This window comes from Tachysurus vachellii, chromosome 10 (genome assembly GCF_030014155.1).
Source record: "Tachysurus vachellii isolate PV-2020 chromosome 10, HZAU_Pvac_v1, whole genome shotgun sequence".
Taxonomy (NCBI): domain Eukaryota; kingdom Metazoa; phylum Chordata; class Actinopteri; order Siluriformes; family Bagridae; genus Tachysurus; species Tachysurus vachellii.
Window position 1 is genome coordinate 5314919 of NC_083469.1, and position 21877 is coordinate 5336795.

Here is a 21877-nt window from a genome sequence, read left to right on the forward strand (position 1 = left end):
TGTGTGTTACTGCATTATTCATTTTTTTTCTTTCACATGTGAGAGAGTGTGTGCACATGCTTTTGTGAGTGCCTGTATGTATGTATACGTGTACGTGTGTGTGGTTGTACAGTATGTGTATTTGTACTCATCATTTGTTATGTCTTGTTCATGTTACTGCTTTGTGAAGAGTTGGGGTGTATGTGTGTGTGTGTGTGTTTACTGAAAGATAAGATCAGTAAAAGGCTCATATGATCTGCACGATCAGCACACTTTTTTTGTTTCTCAGCTCCCTTCCTACTGACACTTTTATAGTGAGATGTTACCCGAACATGAACATTTAATTGTTTCCTGGAGAGTGTCTTTGCTAAAAACATCAGTTGCACACAGGCTTTAAACCTGATCAGAACCTGATTATCCAGAAATATTCAGAACACACTCGATTTGTGGTGTGGGTGTGTGTGTGTGGGTGTGTGTCACTGTACACACACATACACACACAGAAACAGATGATCGCAGATTTCTTTAAAAAGGAGAAAGAACCTAAACTGAAGGCCCGATGTGGTGTCCTCTACTTTAGATATTTTTTTTAGTGACTAAGACCCAGATGAGACCCACAGAATGGATAAATAAAATGTGGTCAAATTTTTTGAACCCCTGAGGCTTTAAAAACAGAAATAAAGACGGGTAGCGGAAAGGAGGTAAGATGGACATAAGGACAGACAGATGGAGACAGACATCAATAATGAGCTAAAAGTGGGCTCTGAGGGGTAATAAAATGTCTCCTTGAATACATAAGCATCAATGTTCTACTGTTTTGTTTTGGTTTTTTTTATCTCTAAAGTGTTCACTCACTCGAAGCAATTCGAAACAAATTTTCAAAAGCTTTGACGATTTTTTTGTTTTCTAAACCAAATGTCCATCAAAACAGGAGGTGGTGGTGGTTGTAAACAGGAAGACAAACGCTTTAATGGAGCTCATGGCATAAGTTATATTAAAGCTGTATTTCAAGGAAATGTCGCCGTCTCCATTACAAAGCATATGTAATGGTACAAGCATCTTAACTAAACCATGATGCATATTTTGTGCTAATTATAAATAATGGAAAATTTCAGATTTACACAGCAATGTTGCAAAACTTCCCTCATGAACATGTCAGCAACACAGAAATGGCTGAGCAATGTGTTTGCCAAGAACTTAACAGTAAATTTAGCTACACAATCTGTAACATATGTGATTCCTGAGTTTCGGTAAAGATTTAGGGGCTTTTTACACCTGGTCACTTCATGCATTTTCTGTGATCAGATAGCTATCTGATGGTAAAAAGACCAGGTCTAAATGCCCTCCGAAACGTTTTCGAGATGGATATAAATCCGATCGTACAAACCACTTCAGGAGGTGGTCTGGGACACATTTCAGATGAAACTGGACAGGTGTAAATGAATGTGGTTGTTCAAGCCACATACGTCAGCGCTAAACTCCTCCCAAACGGAAGTACGTCGCTAGCAAGTGACTCACGAGTCGTGCATCGCGCCAGAAACGGTTGTACAGAGCACAGACTTATATGCTGGAGATTAAATGTCTACAGAGCTGGTTCCCTACTTGGGGCCTGAGGAATTTTAGTATCTCCTAATGGTTACAGAGTCTTCTAATCCCAACACTAACCTTTTTAGAGAAAAATTGTGCCTGTGAAAAAGTGTGCTATAACTGGATTAAAACGTAGTTTTCCAGAGCATTAGCATTAGTTTTATGTTTTTCTGTAGAATGTCCTGCCAAAATGGCAAGGATGCATCCAGGCAGTGCAATTAAGCTAAACATTAACTGGAACTAAAGCGACTTCCTTGTGATTCAGTGAGGTACGTGTGTGCATGCACGTGTGTGTGTGTTTGTTCCTGTTGTGTGACTTTCTCAAAATACTGTTTGAAGCCATCTACAGTAAATTGCTAGCTGGCAACTGGATAAGGAACTAACATGAACATGCCCACATGATTAGGTGAGTGTGTGCTGTGAGGTGGTCAGAGGTCATGGATACAACCCAGTCTTCTAGCTAAAACAAACTCAGTTTTTATTCTGTTATTATGTCGTTTCTTTGGCTGTTTGTTTACAAGCATTGGTTAGATTGTGTTTTCACGTTTTTTCGAAGGAGCTTATCTGTCAGATTCCAAGTGTGATTGGGTTTGCTGTGTTGTTTAATGTTAATGTCACATCACCGTACACTTAAATATTTGGGGGAATCTTTTAGCTCCTGCTTGCTGCTAAACAGAGGATCCTTCATGATAAACAGTATGTGTAAAAAGTCCTGTATCCCCCCCCCCCCCCCCAAGTTTAAACATTTAATACGCTTGTAATATAAGATGGAATTTTTTGACATAATGAGTTTTTTTCTGCATAATGAGTTTTTTGTCCGATGTATTATTAAATAATGATAATGTATTACATCAGGAGCCTCCGATTGACGACGCAATACAATTTGTAGTATTAAATCCCTAATACAAACATTTGGCAGTGTAAGAAAACCTATGTTGCTGTGGCTGAATTTCAGTAACTAGGGGACACAATTGGGTTTTTCTGCTTCTAGTGCACTATAAAACACCTCAGCTTTAAGAGACTATATTTATTTCACCAAATTATCTATTATTATTATTATTATTTTATAAATCTTCCCTAAAGACTGCATGTGTGCATGTACAGAGGTGTTCAATAATCAAGTGTGATTTCCCCATTGTTAGATAGGTTCGTCATGGAGAAATGCGGGGCTACGGTACAAACTGTCTTAAAGTTGTAAATCTTTAACTGCACTTTTTATTCACTACCTGGAGCAATTCAACTTGAAAATGCAAGAACATTAATTCTAACATTGTTGTATAAAACTGTTTTTTGTGAAAATGTACACTGCCAGGTAATTATCCAGCTCAGCTCGGACTGTCCGATCATGTTCTTTTGAGATTCTGTGATGATTAGCTTTCAAGATAAAAGTGTACACAAATGTGAGTGTTTGATAAACTGCACTTGGCTTGTCTGGAATCAGTCTTTGTCTTTTGTCGCCTTTAGCTGCAAAACTCTTGAAATTATGCTCTTATCAGATCCAGACATTAATCTATAGGATTGACTTATCAATATTAGACCGGGTGTAGCTTGGATCTCTGGTGTGCTTGGGATTTGAACTCACAATGGCTGATGATAATAATGATAATTCAGTTCAATTTATTTAAAATTTATTTGAATAGCGCTTTTTACAACGGACATCGTTTCAAAGCAGCTTTACAGAACATAAACATAGAACAAAAGGTTATCATAAAGAATAATATAAAGCTTAAAATAATACAAAAAATTCAAGATTAATATTAGATATTTAAGTGTGTTTTGTTTTTATCCCCAATGAGCAAATCTGAGGTGACTCAGGTGACTGTGGTCGCTTTGGGAGCTAAATATGAAAACGTTCTACCGCCTTTAGTAGATTTCGATATTCTGGGAACTACCAGAAGTCTTGAGTTTTGTGATCTCAGAGAGCACAAAGGATTGTAACGTGTTAGAAGACTAGTTAGATAAGATATTGACAGAAATGTTGTCAAGTTCTTGCTTCTTGGAATCATATCTCTCTCTCTCTCTGTTGCCCCTTTTCCACCAAAAAGAACTTTGAACCAGTGCTGGTTCAAAGTTGGTTCCACTGGCGAACCTTCTAGGAACCGGTTTGTCTTTCCATCGGCTAAAGAGCCATCATAGAGCCGAGTCTGACGTCACTGTATACGTGTCACGTGTCCCAGCAACTTTAGCGCAGCAGCGGCAAACACAAACACATCAACAATGGCGAATGTTGCTTTACTGTTAATGCTCATGGCTTTTTAACACCCAAACGGAGCGAATCCAACGTGTACGTGCAGCTCCATGTAATCTGTAAAAACGGAGGTTGTAACCGAGAAAGTACATAACGTTATTTTTCATTAACACAGAAAAAAGTTAGCCTTAGCATGTAGCTACTTACTATCATGTGTGCTTAAAGTAAAAAAGTATTAAACATTAGTATACTTAAGGTACATTAACAAATGCGCTAACAGTAGCCCTGCCCACAGCCCCTGACACAAGCGGTTCTTAAGTCTAGACCAGCAACGTTTTGGTGCTACTTAAGAACCACTTTTCCTGGTTCAGAGCCGGTGCTTTGGCGGTCGAAACAGAAAGAACTGGTTCTAAATTAGGCTCTGGCTCCGAACCAGCACTCGAACTGCCTCGGTGGAAAAGGGGCATGTGTGTGTGTGTGTGTGTGTGTGTGCCTCTCACCTCACTATGCTGCAGATAATTGGTCCTGTATTTCCTCGTGTTAAGCTCCATAGACTTATCTGTCTATCTTAAGTGTTTGTCATTTGGGTGTGATGATGTGCAAAACAGGTTTGAATGCAATACAAAAGCTATAGTAGTGAAGTAAATCTAAATAATATTAATTATGTAGGGGTTATAATAACTACACATGCATAACAAGCTGGGGGAGAGGTTAAAATATTAATAAATATATTATAAATATATTAAAAATATATCAGAAATCCAGAAGTCACATAATTGGATGACTGGGTAACCCATAGTTGTGGGTTAAAAAAAAACAACAACTCACCTGTCTACCTGCATTACCCACAACTATGGGTTACCCAGTCATCCAATTATGTGACTTCTGCATTTCTGATATATTTAATGCTTTATAGTTTAATATTTTAACCTCTCCCCCAGCTTGTTATGCATGTGTAGTTATTATAACCCCTACATATTTAATATTATTTAGATTTACTTCACTACTATAGCTTTTGTATTGCATTCAAACCTGTTTTGCACATCATCACACAGCTCCAGGCTATTTTATTCTTTTATAACATGCTTCTGAGAACAGCTTCTCCTTACAGTAGAAGAGTCTAAGCGCTGTCCAATTCTTCTTCTGTTTAAGCCGATGGCTGAAAGACGTATTATTTGGGATGCTTTCACAATCACTACACATGTGGCATGTGGTCATATTTGTTCCAGACTACCTCTAGGTGGTTCAAGTGGAACAATCCATGTGTCTCCGAGACAATCCTGTCTCACATTACAGATGATAATTTCAGGTGAAAACTGGGCCTTGGTGTAACTCCTACATCTATGTGCCTCTGACTCCCATGTTTGCTGTATGTTTTTAGCCGGCAGTATTGTGTGCCTTGATGGGAAACCTCTCACGTGGCATTTGTCATTAAAAAGATTTCTAAAGAAAAAGTAGTATCTGAAGTGCAATATTCACTTCCCCTTGTACCTCCATATCTGATTTCCTCAGAATAAAGGTGGCCTTCATGCTTCTTCTTAATGCCCTTTTGCCTCTTAATGCCATTTTGATGTTATCTGTATCCATTGTTCACTACACTCCTCACATAGAGTGAGGGGTTTGTGTGGGGTCTATTTGAGGTCTAAAGTAAGATTTTGTTCCTGTTTCTGTGATAAGCATGATGGTTATAGAGTTAAAGTTTCAGACTCCACTTCCCTTTTCACTGTATTTAAAACCATTGTTGTCTTTCTAAATTAGTTTTTCAACTGGTCATGTAGGCGCTGACGTTGCACGTGCAGTATATTTAACGAAGATGCACCGATACGAAGTTGTTCATATTTTCGTTCCTCGACCAATAACGAAACTGATACCGCAGTGAGTAACTTGGTAAGTGCTAGGGGTTGCATGGGGCCTGTTGTATTTCCTTATTTTTTATGTTGTGAGCAATAAACCCCTCATGCTGAAGTTTATGTTTAAGATTTTACAGCATTTGGACAATATATTTCAGACATCAGTGTGAAAGGCAACTCTTTGAATTCACTATCACAGATTTTGCCACTTGTTCATAGCTAAATAAATCACTAAAGCTTCTTTGTGTGTGTGTGTGTGTGTGCGCGTGTGTGACTTAACTATATGTGATTCGAGAGGCATACATAAAGCTATGACTTGTTGTGCTCTGTAGGGCAGCCAGAAGTGAGACAGAGCCACACTTGTGTGGGATATCTTGGGGTTTACAAAGCCTCATCTCTCTTGTCTGGGAGGGTCTCGATTGCTAGCAGTAGTCTCAAATTATTTATGTAGGTTAGTCTAGTAGGTGTAAACAAGTATGGACTCTGAATGAGGCCTCTGTTTGGAAAGCATCCTGACGTGTCCACGGACCAGCTTCTGTCATTTTATTCAGTCTGTCTTTAAGCTACTGTGAGCCCTGTTTTCATTGGTTGTGTGTATGTGGGACAGGAGTGGTCAACTTTCACTTTAGATCTTGGCATTGTCTTGATTTTACATTTGCAGAGAAAAAATTCTACTAAAATCCCCCAAACACCTTCTAAAATCTGAGCTTGTACTGAGGATGGCTTCTGTAAACGTTCGGATCCATTGGAACATTGATATCCAGTCTGGTACTCTGATATAATTAATGGTCTACATTGTGTACATTCTGATCTCATTGCTGGATGTTTTAGTTTGGTAAGTAGAAATCCAGCAGAAATAACACTGCTGTTTATGTTGTTTGCACCGTATGCAGTGCGTCTATGTAACACAAAGCAGTTACATAGGCAGAAACCTTGATTTACTAGTTGGCAATCTATGAGATGACTGATCAGTTTGAGCAAAGGGTTTACAGAAATGTGTGAGAGTTGGACAGTTTACAGAACTAAAGTGCTGCTTGCATCACATTTATTTCGAAATGAAATGAAGGCTCATGTTGCATTTGACTTATCTTGGAAGCTGGAAATCAGAGCTCAGAATTACGCAACTTTTTATCTTTCATTTGTTCAAGCTGCAAAAAAATAAAATAAAATAATAATGTTTACTGTGTTTGCTGCCAAGCTGATTTGATCTCACTTGTTGAACTCACTTGTTGAGGAGACCTTCCTGTGTTTCACCTTACAGATTTTAGTTGATGTCGCAAGAGTCCTATTGGTTCCACTCTTGGTGGGTCAGGGAATGGCATTGTGGGTAAGGAAGGAAACTGTTAGGTAAAGTGAAAAGAAGTATAAAACAAAAATGGCAGTAATAAAATGAATATTTTGCACAATTGATGACCACATTGGATTTTTGATAAATATGATTATACAAATCATTCAGGGTGGACGTTCTCTGTAAACCTGATTATTTTCTTTTCTTAACGTCTCTCTGAACTGCAAGTAGCTGCAGTTTGTTTATACCAGAAGAGAGCTGTTGTGGGTGCTGTAGCCAGGATTGTGTTGTGCTTGGCTGTGGTCAGTAAACAACGCCTTTAGCCTTGTGTTTAAAATTCACTGCTTTCATAGCAAGCCACTTCAACACAAGCTTCCATCCCATTGTTTTTTTAGTCATGAACATTGTGCCAGAGATACTGGCTCAGCGCGAGTGGCTGCTAACTGATGTACCTGCTGGGGGAAAAGGTGGGTATGGTTAGGGGAGCGAGGGTAGAAAGAACGAGATGGATAGGATGGAGATAATACACGGTTTTGTGTTTTGGGAAGAGGAGATATGAAGGCTTGTTTTTAAAAACTGCTGCTCCTGCCAGATTTGAGCGAACAGCATGTGCATGTGATCAGGACAGAAACAGCTGGGGAACAACTACACCGCCCTGCTCAGATACAGAAGTGTGTGTGTGTGTGTGTTTTGTGTGTGTGTGTGTGTTTTGTGTGTGTGTGTGCGTTTTGTGTGTGTGTGTGTTTTGTGTGTGTGTGTGTGTGTGTGTTTTGTGTGTGTGTGTGTGTGTGTTTTGTGTGTGTGTTTTGTGTGTGTGTGTGTGTGTGTGTGTTTTGTGTGTGTGTTTTGTGTGTGTGTGTGTGTGTGTGGTTCTAACTGCTGGGTGGAGGCCCATGTCTCCCCCCCAATTTCCTAAACAACACAAACCTACTGCTGACCTCCTTTCTCAGTTCAAGAAACTCTTGCTTTTTGATCTCTTTGGACCAAAACAATGTACAATTTGTTCTCTGGGTTTCTGTTTATGAAAGTGTGCATTTGGTTACCAGTAAGCTTTGAGAATTATAACCTCATTCCCTTACTCCTTCATTATTGTAATCATTTACATGGTTGTTAACAATTCAGAACAACCAGAGCTGATCTTGCACAGAGCTCTTATTAGGAATATAGTCCTTTTGTTTCATTTCAAACTCAATTCCTCTCCCTAATTTGATGGAAAATGGCAGCTGCTCTGTCTCTATCCAGTTAACAGAAGGGATTTCATTCATGAACTTTGGCATTTTCAGTTTCAAACTACTTCAAATTAATGGGGAATAGCACGGTAACTGTATTACTGTACAGTATTTTAAATCATTTAAATAATTTATTTAATAATATTATGAATAATAATAATTATTCTAATAATTAATCATTATTATTATCATTAATAACATTTATGAATTCTACCAGAGATATGTTGTGGAAGAAATAGTATTGCATTAAACAAATGACTTATTAAATACAGAAAACATATTTGCTTTAGTATTTTGTGTGTGTATGGCTGCGTGTTGCCTATCCTTCACGATTAAACAGTTATAGCTCCTCGCTTCTTTAAAGTGTGTCACGTTTAAATCGTTAATACAAAAGTGATAACAAGCAGTTCCAGTAATAAACATACAAAATGAACCCAAGGTTAATAAACAAATTATTGTATACCATCTGATCGTTTTGCACTTTCAACCAATCACTGATTACCATTTTCACCAAACCACTAATCACAGATTACTACTGTTTTTTCTGTCGTTCTTAGTTTCTAATTTTAAATTTTGTTCTTGAAGATATTTACAATTAATCAAAAACAAGTTTCCTTCATGAAAATTGTATAAATGCATGAATGCTGAGTTTTAAAAGATTTGTAACTAAATGTATATTATTTAAAATGTTTAAAATTCTGATCACTTCTTTATTATTCTAATAAAACTTTTCTGTATCGTATTCTAAATTAAAAGCTTTCCTCCATGAGGATATTCAGCAACTTGTACTGACTTTTTAAGCTTTTTGAACCTGTAGCTTAAGTTTATACAGGACTTTTGATATTGATATACAGATCGTAGTAATATACTGCTTGTGGTCAAGTATATTGCAACACGACCTACTTTGTCACTTTGTTTTACATAATGGTACAATAAGTTCTGTATTTATTTCAGGTTAAGATCTGTTTCCTGTGTTTTTTTTGGTGATACCAGTACAGCACATGGGTCCAGTGCCATCACTAGTCATAATATATATATAACTTTGGCTATTTGTGGTTTCTCACTGTTGCTTAATCTGGAAAATAATGCAGCACTTTTAGCAGTTGCAGTTTTCAGCTTTCTTTCTTTCTTTAACCTGCTAAATCGATGTCTGCGCTACAGGCGTGTTGACCTCAATTGCCGTTTTCTCGCTCACATATACTTAAAATGCTCTCACCTACACATGTGGCTTTTTTCATCTCTGTTTAAGGAATATCTTTGAAGACATACAACAATGTGTGAAGATTTCATGCCCTTCAGATTGTCTCAGACATTTGTTCCATTATTTCAAGTTGTCTGTTGTGTGTCTTCAATAAAAACAAAATAAAAAAAAAAAACGTTTGTAGTTACGTGATTTTGCTGTGTAATAGTGTACGGACAACATTAGCGAAGAGTATCGATGGGTCCGTTCATCTAGACAGATGTGTGACTGTGTGTGTGTGTGTGTGTGTGTGTGTGTGTGTCAGTTAAGTCTGATAGCTCCATCAGTATTTACCAGCTGCAGGTCAGAGACAGGCTTCACTCAGACACGAGTGTTTCTCTAACTTGCAACGTGACCATGACACACTTACTGTATCTAGTTAGTGTAATAAAGTACATTTGTTTCTTTTTCTGTTCTTACTCTTTCCTCCTTCTCTTTGTCCTCTTTGTTCTTTTAATCCTACTCTTCCTTTAGTTCTCTGTCTTTCCTTCCAGCAACAGCAAACAGAGACTGTCTTTCTTCAGTTTTTTTTTCCCCTCTATAAACACATGCGTGGCTGCTGAAAAACACGCAGACTCACTGTTATTCCTGTCGGTTGCGGTACAGGAACAACTCTGAAACGAGATCACCAAATATCAATTCAAACATCACGATTCAGATAAAGGTTCACAAAAGATTATTTAATAGTGAGACATAGTGTGCCCATGAAAAAATGCTCTTTGTTTTGCTGTAAGAAATATAGAAGGAATAACATTCAACAGACTATATGAAACTTATCCACAACGGATTTACGATGTAAAGCGGTGGATTGTTTTTGTATAACAGCACAGTCTGGATTTTGTTATTTCACTTATAGCACCAGGATTTGCCACCTAATACAGTGTTTCACTTATAAACGAACAACACATTACACACTTTAACGGATTACTGTTGTGGAACATCCTCACAGTATCTCTTTGGTGTTTTACAGACAAAACAGAAAATGATTTTGCTTCACACCGTGATCGTTCCACAGCACAGACATTCAAAACACCTTCCATAAAAGTTAAATAAACGTCTCTTAACTGAAGACTTCACCACATAAACAGTTATAGGTTTCACTTTGTTGAATAAGTTCCTACTAGGTGAAGTTAAGCAGCTCACATCACCTAATGTACGTACATGAACGAGCCGTTACTGAAAAATAGTAAAATAACATACTAGAGTGCATTTTATATAAACCTGTCCTTTAATTTACAACTGGAACTCGTGTCTGAGCCACGCAGTTACGCAACAATAATATTTCACACCGTATGAGCAGTCAGATTTGAGAATTGCTTGCACTGTGGTTAGAAACTGACTAGAACATTATCTAACAACCGCTTGCAGCTTTGTATGTAATCGCTCGAGTTTTGCTTCATGACTGACTCATTATATTATTCAGCTAACTTTCTATTTGCATGTCAGTGTGCCAGCATTATACACATTAGCATTAGCAAACTAATATCAAAACCCTTTACCTAATTAGCTCATGTCCCTGATTAGACATGACATTATCATTTTCTCTTTGTCTGTCAGTGATTTTTCACTAAATTGCAGACCAAATGCTCTAGTTAGCTGTGTGTGTGTGTGTGTGTGTGTGTGTGTGTGTGTGTGTGTGTGAATGAGTATTTTCTTACTCACATGGTGCCTTGTGTCTTGCGGAAAGGGTCTGCTTGTCCATGGTGACATCACTTCCTGTGTCACACAGACTCCTGTGCAGCACGTGTGAGAGTTCTTTAGCTTGAATTACGGCTTTTCCTCCAGAGGCCCAGGCCAGACTTCCTGTCTCGCCTCTTAACGTTAATGCTGCATATGATTGATTGGCTGTAGCTGATGAGCAGATAACAAAGAATACAACACACGGACGGAGGTGTAACTGGTCTACCAGCGTGCCCATTCCTTCTGTCGTACAGAGGCTTCTGATTGACGTTTTTTACAGGATATTTATTCTGTATTACTGAAGTGCAGGCATATGCAAAAAAAAAATAATAATGTTCATTACATAGCAATGAAAATATAACAGAATAAGACAAGAGAAGCTGATTCACAAACCATATAGACAAACCCACCGCTTGATGCTTGAATTCTTTCTAAACGATGAACAGCATTGCAGCTGACTGTATGTTAAAGGATACAGAGCGTCCCTTTTGCTTTTGGGCACGTGGTTGAGAATATCACATATCTGTCTTTATTGATTTTCCTGGAAACAGCGCTATCACCAGAAGAGGAAGGATGAGACAAAATATTGACTTTTTGAGTCTTTTTTTCCCGTAACCAGTAACATTCACTCTATTTCCTTTAATATTTACGAAATTGGGTGAAACTTCCACAATTATCATGTTTCTTGCCCTGGATGTGTGTGTTCAGGTGTGATATACTGAACACAGTGGCACAGATTTGCGTGGTAGAGTCGTATTGTTCTACACAATTTGCTTTTAACGAGAAAATATAACCGAGATTAATATAATACTCTATTCAGACCGCATTACAGTCGTGACTAGAAGAGCTTCTGAGTGGTTGTGGTTAGGTGCTGATTCTCTGGAACATTACTAGAAGGATGGATGAACACCATTTTTCCAAAAGAGTTTTCCTCAGCTGGTATGTTGTTGATTGTAATGGAGACCGTCTAGCACATCGCTGCAAAATCTGTCAGACGCCTTCCTACGGTTTGATATTTGGTGACTGCCAGGGTCATAGCATTTGATTTAAAATGATTTTTATCCTCATCAATCCATTCAGCGAACAGTCGTGCCACGTGTGGAAACGTTTCATTGCAGAACACAGGTGATCAGTCAGAAGATCTGAAGGGACAAGAAGAGACAGCAAATTAAATACCCCCCCCAAATTTATGACAAAATGCTAGTTTTATTATTCAGATAATCCCAGTCGTTTAAAGTTCAGACGTCTTTAGTGGAACAATGAACCATGAACAACGAAAATGTTTTACTTGAGAATGAGAGAAAGGTCGCAACCATTAATTAAGGTTCAAGGATTGTTAATGAAGTAAAACCTTTTTCCTTTATTCATGGCAGTTAGTTGATACCAGTAAATTGCCTTCACCAATAACTGCACAAATTGCTCAGTGTTTCTGACCATCGTCTGTGGACAGCGAGGTCATGTTATCTGAAACAGAAGAAAGATTAGAGCTTGACAATATTAGAAATTTCCAAGACGCCATCGTTGACTTGTTTGTGCATGTGTCTGTTCTCTTGCCAGATGCTGTTTTGTCTTTTTAAATCTCATTTTGTAGTATTTATGTGAGTGTAGTTTATTTGGAAAGCCTATGAGGCATTTACAACTGAGTTCAGAGGATTTTACATGACTCTATTTATATTATTGCGTAATGTACTTGACCTAGAGATGACAGATATTACATTTATTGCTATTTCCTTTTCAGTTCATGAAATTCACCAGAACTAGGATCTTGTTTATCTTTCTCTATGTGACTTATATTACTGACAAAGTAATTCCATGAGCTTTAGCATTAATAAATATATATTTTTTTAATGATTTTATTATTAATGCTTGTGGTGAAATAGGCTTTGGCACTGCTCATTATACATGGATGCAGAGTCAAAGTATCACTTTTGTCTTGATATTTTGGTTTAATATCCCTAATTTTCTTCCCCTCAGGATTCATGCAGCGTTGATGATGAAGATGCAGCTGGCGATGAAGCTGAGGTCGAAGCTAAGGCTGACCGTGTGACTGTGTAGTGGTCATAGCTGGAGAGCCAGAATCCTCACTCACACACCTAGACACACTCACACGCACATATACACACCGTGCCCATGTTTTCTCCCGAGCAGGAGAACATCTCCACCTCCTCCTCCACCAAAGTGCCAATTAAATACGGAGAACTCATCGTACTCGGGTAAGCTTGCATTTTATTTTGGTGCCCCACTAAAAAGCCTTCATAAGAAATTTCAAATTGCACATGTGGAAAAATGATAAGTAAGATAAACTTTGCATAACCGTGTTGCTGATGAGGCTGATTAGGGATTCCGTGAAGGTTTAATCGCTATCGCTGGTGACAGCATTGGTTGTGAAAGTTTATATACCGGTCACATTGTAAGTTACAACTTATCACTGAGTGTGTTGATGTTAATAAATTTATAATGTTTTAAAAATGCATTGAAAAAGTCATTCTGATTATTGAACATTTGTGCATCTCACACGTGTTTGTTTTATATGTGTGGGAAACTTTGATTTGGTACAATGTCAACGCTCGTTGTGTATCGTGTATAAAAGAGCTTTGCTTGGTGACCTACATTTACAGCATGTAGCAGATGCCCTTATCCAGGGCAGCCTACAGAAGTACTTTGTGATCTCAGAACAAACATAGCCTATTGCTATTTCGCTAGGTCAGGGGCTACGAGTAGCGTCAGTCTAAAACCATGTTGATGAGGAGAGTATAAACACAAGACTATATATTTAAATGATAGCTAATTAAAGTGCTTGGTGAAGAGGTAGGTCTTTAGTCTTCCTTGAGGACAGTCCGCCAGAGAGCTTAGGGTAGTTCATTCCGTTCATTCCGCAGCGAATGTCTTCCTTGTACCATTGAGATGGTTGGACCTGTTAAATGGTGCTAGAGGTTCAGAGGCAGCATTGTGTGGTCAGTGGGCACTGGTCCATCGTTGGCTTTGTAGACAAGTGTTGTTCTTTTATATCTGATGCAGCCAGTTACAGGAAGCCAGTGGAAGGAATGGGGTGGTGTGGGAGAACATGAGGAAGTAAAGTCATGTAGCTGCATTCTGCATCATTTGTAGAAGTCAAATAGAGCTCAGAGGCAGATCCTCTGATTCTGTAAAGGAGAACCCGGGAGTTTAACGAAGGACAGCTGGTTGTCAAGGACTACCCTAAGCTTGCGTGCAGTGACACAGAGAGATCTGATCACAACATGGGGATGTGTTTCCAGGGATGTACAGCATCTTAGGCTTCACTGGGTTTTAGTTTCAGCTGATGACCTGCCCTCCATGATGAGATGTCTGCCAGGCATGCTGAGATCTGTGCAGAAGCATGAGTGTCATGGGATGAGCTGAGCAGTGGTATGAAAAGCCACGTGAGTATATGACCTCCCTCAAAGAGCAGGTATAGTGGAAGAACTTCAAGGATTTCAAGAATAATGCAGGTGGACAGGTGAGTTTTTTTGATCGGCTGTGTGAATTGCTTCTAAAAGGTCAAGGAGGATTAGGGCTGATGGCATTTTCTGTGGAGTTTCCTACTTTGAAGCCAGATTGGTTTGGATCTTGTAGTTCATTCTGGGTAGGACTCAGAGATGGTTGGTCGCAAACAGTATATTCAAGAATTGAATATAAAAAAAAAGAGAGAAGTTATACTGGTCGGTATTTTGCTCATATCTGACAAGAAGTGTGGTTATTTCAGGATGGGAATAACCCTTGTTGTCTTGAATGCAGTTGGGACTTGCCCAGATGTGGAACCTAAACTAATTATACAGCTTGTAAGCCTATTATCTTTGCAAGTTGACTATAAATATATATATAAATATCTCAAATATCTATTTTTGAATCTTGGTGATTTTGCACGTTACACTAGTACATGGGGATGAGGGTAATTTATGAGCCTCTAAACTCCAAGACATGGGGATTGTGGTAGTTGAGGGGTATCTGTGTTCTAGTACATGGTCCGAGTCTTTTGGTGTAACCATATGTAGACCATATGTAGTGCCATACAGTTTCTTTGTTCTAACAGTGAAGAAAAACATCTTTCCTGATTACTGTTCTGTTCTTCCACCAACCCGTCTTCCTCTTCCAATGTTCCACTGCTCTCTTTGTGCTTCCCTTGTTCCACACTTCAGGCAATATTGAACATTTTTCTTTCTTCTTTTTTTTCTTTCTTTTTACTGAACATGATGAGCAGTTGTATGCATAGTAACCATGACTCACCAAGCTTGTCCGGGAATCTTGCAATATTTTATTGTCCTGTTTCTCTCCATCACTCACTCCATCCCTGGAGGCCCAAGACACATTTTTTCCATGATTACGTGCTAGTCGGTTTCAACTTATGGCCTCTTCTATATACACACAGACATGCACATCATGTTGAATTCTCAGTTCTCATTGGTCTGAAGGAGTTGATGAATTTTTTAAAACAGCAGCTGTGTCAGTATTGCAGTAGTAGGGATGTGTACGATGGACACTCATACAATAATGAATAGATTATGCAACACGGTGAATAATCTTTTATATGGTGACACTTATTGTAAGGAGTGGTTCATTAAATATTTATGGAAAGAGTCTTGGATGTCAGCTCTTTATAACAGCCAGGAACATTTCAGAGACGTGGAAGTCTTCAGGACAAGTGGACTTTGTACTTTCTGGTTTCTCAGTAACCTGATGAGCTGTTTTATAGGATGGTTTATAGCTGCTATGACATAAGCGATAAGGACACGCTTGTTTTGGGGACATTCTATATTATTATATACATTATATATTTATTATATATAGATATAATAAAACAAAACTGTGAAAAATTGAATCCACACAGGAAAAGAATGAACTTTGAGCTTTTTACAGTAGCATCGATTTATGTTGAGCTGCATCCCACCGTATTGTTGCTTATTCTTCTATAACCGCACACCCCCAAGTATTTGTCCTTGTATAATCTATTATTAAAAAACTGAGACAAGTGTTTTGAGTGTTTAAATTATTAGGAAATATTGTGTAGCTAACTGCTGTCCTTCAGAAGACCACAAGCGGCTTTATTTATAAGTGCGATTTACAGCTCACAAACATCATGTGTGCTGTGAGCTGCAGTGTATATATGCCTGAAAAACGGTGCATGCCTAATGATGGTTCTCAGTATCCGTCAAACACGCAAGTAGAATAGCGTGTGCTATAGCCTCACCCATAAGGAGCTCACACACTCTGGGGTCTTTTCTCTGACACATTGATTTAGCTCAGCGGTGCGTTGAATGGAGGCATCGATTTTGTTTCAGTGAACATCCATCAAGAAGCTCAGGAGCGAAAGAGTTGTACTCATGAGAAGCGATGTACTTTATCCCCTGTGCACTGAAGCCGTTTTTATTCCAGGACCACACACACAGATGTGCTTGTTTGGCTAAACCTCTCGCTAGCGGCTCTGCAAGAACATTAGTATTTGTTAAGTTATTGCTTTCTGAGCAGACAATAGCCATGATTGCTCTAGCATTTATGTTTGTGGGCCACACGTGCACACAACACACAGAGCAGGTATTAAAGGAGCAAAGGGCGTGTTGGTCTGTGCTGCACATTCTCAGCTCTGGCACACGTCTGTGGAAATCTTTAAAAGCAGAAGAATAAATCTCTCACCCTTAGCAGGGATTTATTACACTTTTATCCAACACTCAGTGGTCAAGGTCTGTATCGTCTCATTTTCCCGTGTATTGATTTTAGCCTCACGAAAGATGCTACGGGCAAAATTGTATTCTGCCTTGCTCTGGATCTACGTCATTATATCTGTGCTTTTATTAATGGTTTATAGAAACTATATGCTTTTATATTTATAGTTTTTTATGTTTCTGTGTGTGTTTTTTCTTATTCAGGTACAATGGCTCTCTCCCAAATGGAGACCGCGGAAGGCGGAAGAGCCGCTTTTCTCTTTTCAAGCGTCCCAAAGCAAACGGAGTAAAACCCAGCACTGTCCACATAGCCTGCACACCACAAGCAGCCAAGGTACGCACACACAGCACTGTTTATGTAGCTTCCGTACCACAAAGACACAAATTAGAGCCATATATTTAATATTATGTTGCCGTGAGCAGAATTAACAAGAAATAAATCTGCAATACCAACATAGAGAACCTGTTAATAGTATTCTGTTAGATTTGTACCTGAAGCCTTAGTGCACACGTCACATGTCTCCAGCAGCTAAGGTACACATGCGTTGGCACCCTGGCACAGGATGTAGGCTCTCACACCTTTGTTGTCTCACATCTGGATGTGCTTGAGCTAGTGAACGATGCCTGGGCTTCTCTGCCTCTGCTCTGAAACTGCACCACATTCAACACTCAACATGGGTGCATTCCTGCTTCGTAAGCTAATAAATCCGAACTTCGAATGCCTAGCACACCTTTTCAAAGAAGCAAATTGTTTTGTCTTGAGCTTCATCTGTAAGTCATCAGTAAATGTGGTGCAGTGAGATGAAGTGTTAGTCCTGTTGAAATGAAAATCTGCTCCAGCACAACAGTTTACAAAGTGAACTTGAAAAAGTGAAGCAAATACAATTAGGGAATGTTAGTCGAAACAGAATCACATACAGTTGTGTAGAACATTCTTTGCACAAATGAATTCCTTTAAGCTCGAGTTATAGAAAAGATGGCACCGTTTGAGTGTGGCTTTATGAACAGCAGCACAGTTTAATGATTTGGAGCAAGCACAGAATGATGTAGGTGCTACATCTGACAGCTGCATACTTCATTCATGTGTGTTCTGTTTTTAGAAAGTAATAAAAACACTATATATGTGTTTACTTCAAGATCTGTGAAACTGAGCCAATAGAGTTCACATGCTGTTGATTTCCTATAGATTTTTTTGTTTGTTTCTTAAACTTCCCCTCTCTCTCTCCCTCTCCCTCTCTCCCTCTCCCTCTCCCTCTCTCCCGCTCCCTCTCCCGCTCCCTCTCTCTCTCTCTCTCTCTCTCCCTCTCCCTCTCCCTCTCCCTCTCTCTCTCACCCTCTCCCGCTCCCTCTCTCTCTCTCTCTCCCTCTCTCCCTCTCTCTCCCTCTCCCTCCCTCTCCCCCTCTCCCTCTCTCTCCCTCTCTCCCTCTCCCTCTCTCTCACCCTCTCCCTCTCTCTCTCTCCCCCTCTCCCTCTCTCTCTCTCTCTCTCTCTCTCTCTCTCTCTCTCTCTCTCTCTGTGTCATTCTGACTTCTCTCTCGCTTTCTCTGTAACGGACCATTTCTCTCATCCTCCTAATATCTTACTAACGTTCACTCTTTTTCTCCCAATGTCACTCTTCATATTTAAACACATTCTGTCCTTTGTCTTTTATTTTCTCGATTTCTCTCCCTCTCACCCTGTCTGGCACTGTTATTTTTCTGCTATTTTATCCCCCCTTCTCTCTTTCTCTTATTTTAGGCCATCAGTAACAAGGACCAGCACAGTATCTCCTACACTCTTTCCCGAGCTCAGACCGTGGTGGTAGAGTACAATCACGACAGCAATACAGACATGTTCCAGGTACACACACTCACACACACACACAGACACACACACTCTCTCACTCTATTAAAGAATTATTGTTACATACCAAACAATGATTGTTCATGAATTGCATTAAATATCAGAAATAAAGGCTATGATGAAACAAAGCTTCTAGAACAAGATGTTTATAAAAAGCCTGCTGTGTTCCTCTAAACTGTGGAGGTTTGGGTCAAACTTGCACACGGTCACAGGAACAGCGAAATATCCCTAAACACGCCTTGCCTCCTCCATCTGGTTTAATTCAGTACAAGGTTCTTTTATAAACTTAACCAAGGACGTTGTTTTAACTCCAACTGTGTTACTGGGTGGAGAACAATGTGCGACTGTGGAACTGTTTGCTTTGGGTTTAAAATAAGCCAGACAAGGCGAGTCATTTTTGTGCTGGTACGAGATAGGAAGGGCAGGGTGTAAAACGCTATTCCTTTCCATTATCAGAAAATGATACATTCCTTTTTGGTAAGTAAATATAAAAAGAGAAGTTAATCGCAATCTGCAGTGTCAAAATCTGTATGGTTCTCTGTGTCCTCAGATTGGGCGATCCACAGAAAGTCCGATAGATTTTGTGGTGACGGACACCATCCCCGGCAGTCAGAGTAACTCCGACACACAGACCGTACAAAGCACCATCTCACGCTTCGCCTGCCGCATCATATGCCAGCGAACCCCACCCTATATGGCCCGCATCTACGCCGCCGGCTTCGACTCCTCCAAAAACATTTTCCTAGGGGTAAGGAGACACTGACAGGAAAAGGCAAGCGTCGTCATTAAACATGTTGAGTCGCCCAAAGTTGTTTTAAGGGAAGTGTCTCTTGGGCCCTTTAAAAGTGCATTGTACCTTCTAATAGAGTCAGCGTTGGAATGAGCCCAGGGTCTCTGTGTTAGCCCTCACTCACCAGATGTGACAGTTTTCTCATTTTGCCCCGGATCGAACAGAGGAATGTGCTGGTGGAAGTGTGCACTTGGGGCATCTTTAAGATAATGGGCTTATTCAAGGACTCTACAGCACTTATAGGCATTTGGCTACACGTATAACTAAAAGTGCAGGGCTTAGCTAAGCTCTGAGTTTGTAGCTGAACCATTCATTTCTACATTAAATGTTCAAAAGTCTTATTGTGACACGGAGCAGTATAAAGACCGGCTGTCAATTTAAATTAATAAAAAAATTTAAAAAGTACATTTTGCTTCCAAATTAGCTGAATGATTGAAGTATTTAACCGCGATTTCATCATTTAGCTAAATAATTGAACCTGATCATCGTTTTAGGTTTTAATCACGTAGCCCAACTCAATATAGGATTTTGTTCTGATTTTAAAAATGTCATGCTGTGGCCAGTCTTGCTTACTGCTGTGGCTCTTAATGTAACATGAGGAGATAACAGTAGGTCCCGTTCCTGAACACAGCAGGAGGCCAGCTTTTTCCAAAGGGGATCCGATGACATGTTGCTTCTGCAGAGTGAGATTATGTAACCATATGATAGGGTGCTTCGAAGTCGGTCACTTGGGAAAGATAAGATATTTAAAAAAAAAACAAAAAACTAAGGAGTGTGGTACAGTATATACTATGTTGCTGTCTGTCAATGTGGGCTTTCTGCTGCCTGTGTGAATAATGACTATGAAAAGTTTTAAGTTTTGGATTTTTAGCTAAACCTCTCGTCCTCCAGGAGAAGGCAGCGAAATGGAGAACGTCAGACGGACAGATGGACGGCTTAACGACGAATGGCGTATTGGTGATGCACCCACGTAATGGCTTCACCGAGGACTCCAAACCCGGCGTATGGAGGGAGATCTCAGTGTGTGGCAACGTCTTTACCCTCCGGGAAACGCGATCCTCACAGCAGCGTGGCAAAATGGTAAGATTACACACACGTGCCTACACAGTTCACTGCAATTAATGTAAATCAGGCTGTCCACATGCTGTGTGTCAATTACAGTCAACTGCAGCATATCTAACGCTCTCTCTCTCTCTCTCTCTCTCTCTCTCTCTCTCTCTCTCTCTCACACACACACACACACATTTTGGAGAAACATATCTAAGTGAATACAAGTTATACACTTTCATAAATAAATACAAGTTATAAACTTTCATAAACTCATCTATACAACAGCAGAAGTCTTTTGATGCACACTTACTCAGACATACGCACACAAATAGAGGTACACGACCATACACACACACTCCAATACACACACATTGGCACACCCTGTATTATAAATGGAAAGCTGTCCTGCGTTAATCACATGACGTACTCCTGTTTGTTCTGATAAAGCTTATGAAGATTAGAAATCCAAATATTATCAAACGCCAATGTTTATTCCAACGGCAGCAGCTTCCTTCTGAGATATGTGGCATTTTAAATGTTCTTGAGCTTTACATCCAACGCTAAATTTAAAGGACTTTTCATCGTCGTTCTTATTGTTGCTGATTTTTCTACCGTTTGCTGAATATTCTAAGTAAACTGAATTAAAGATTTATAAAGCTTACTACATGGCAAATTACATAAACAGTGGCACAATACTTTCTCTTTTCCAAAACCAATGTTGAAACCCTTTGGATGAATACCCATATAAGTCGTATTCTTTCTTTACTAAAGCACTTAGAAAAGAAAAAGTTTATGAAAATGTTTTCATGACCCAAAATCTAGAAAAGTTGTCCAACTGTGCTTTGACAGTTGCGTCTACTTGGGAACATAGAGAGAAATATAGAGGTATTGACATCCAGAGAAGAGCCTGTCTCTTGTCTTCATCTTACACCTAGTGGAAAGTTGGCCTGAGAGGTGGAAGTGTTTAACAGTTTGTTTTTGGCTCTCACCTCACACCTCTTTTAGCAGTCCTTGTGTCTGTCTATCTCCTGCCCTGACTACTGTTGGATGCTGTTACTGCTGTTACTGTAGTAACCGTGCACACAAGACTTTGTGTGCGTGCGCGCATGTGTGTGTGTGTGTCAGAGCAACTCTGTATCTGTGTAATGTGATGCTGTAAGATGATCAGCAGCTGATCTGCTAAGTGCGTCAGACAGAACAGCCAGACTGAGTTTTCTATCTGTCTGTCCATCTTTTTTTGCTCCTTGTTGCTGTAAAGGATGAACATCTTCATTTAGGCCGTAATGGAAAGGCCATACACCCACTGTTGGCAGAGGTATTATTAGGGAGGATAAAAAGTCTGTGGTAGAAGGAGAGAGGGTTGAGGGTTTCTCACACTCACACACACACACACACACACACACACACACGCAGCACAGAATAATCAGCTCCTTGGCTCAAAAGGCTTCACACTAATCATTCTTATTAGCTTCAGA

At 39.5% G+C, this 21877-nt stretch overlaps 1 protein-coding gene across 1 annotated transcript in view; it reads left to right on the top strand.

Annotated features, from left to right (window-relative positions):
* peli1b (pellino E3 ubiquitin protein ligase 1b) overlaps window positions 1-21877 on the top strand; it is a 35764-nt gene that overhangs the window by 10472 nt on the left and 3415 nt on the right. Inside the window, exons 2-6 of the mRNA XM_060878987.1 lie at window positions 13016-13254; window positions 16924-17053; window positions 18458-18559; window positions 19113-19310; window positions 20244-20432. Coding sequence (XP_060734970.1) covers window positions 13172-13254; window positions 16924-17053; window positions 18458-18559; window positions 19113-19310; window positions 20244-20432 — 702 coding nt within the window. The 5' untranslated portion in view covers window positions 13016-13171. The remainder of the gene's footprint in view (window positions 1-13015; window positions 13255-16923; window positions 17054-18457; window positions 18560-19112; window positions 19311-20243; window positions 20433-21877) is intronic.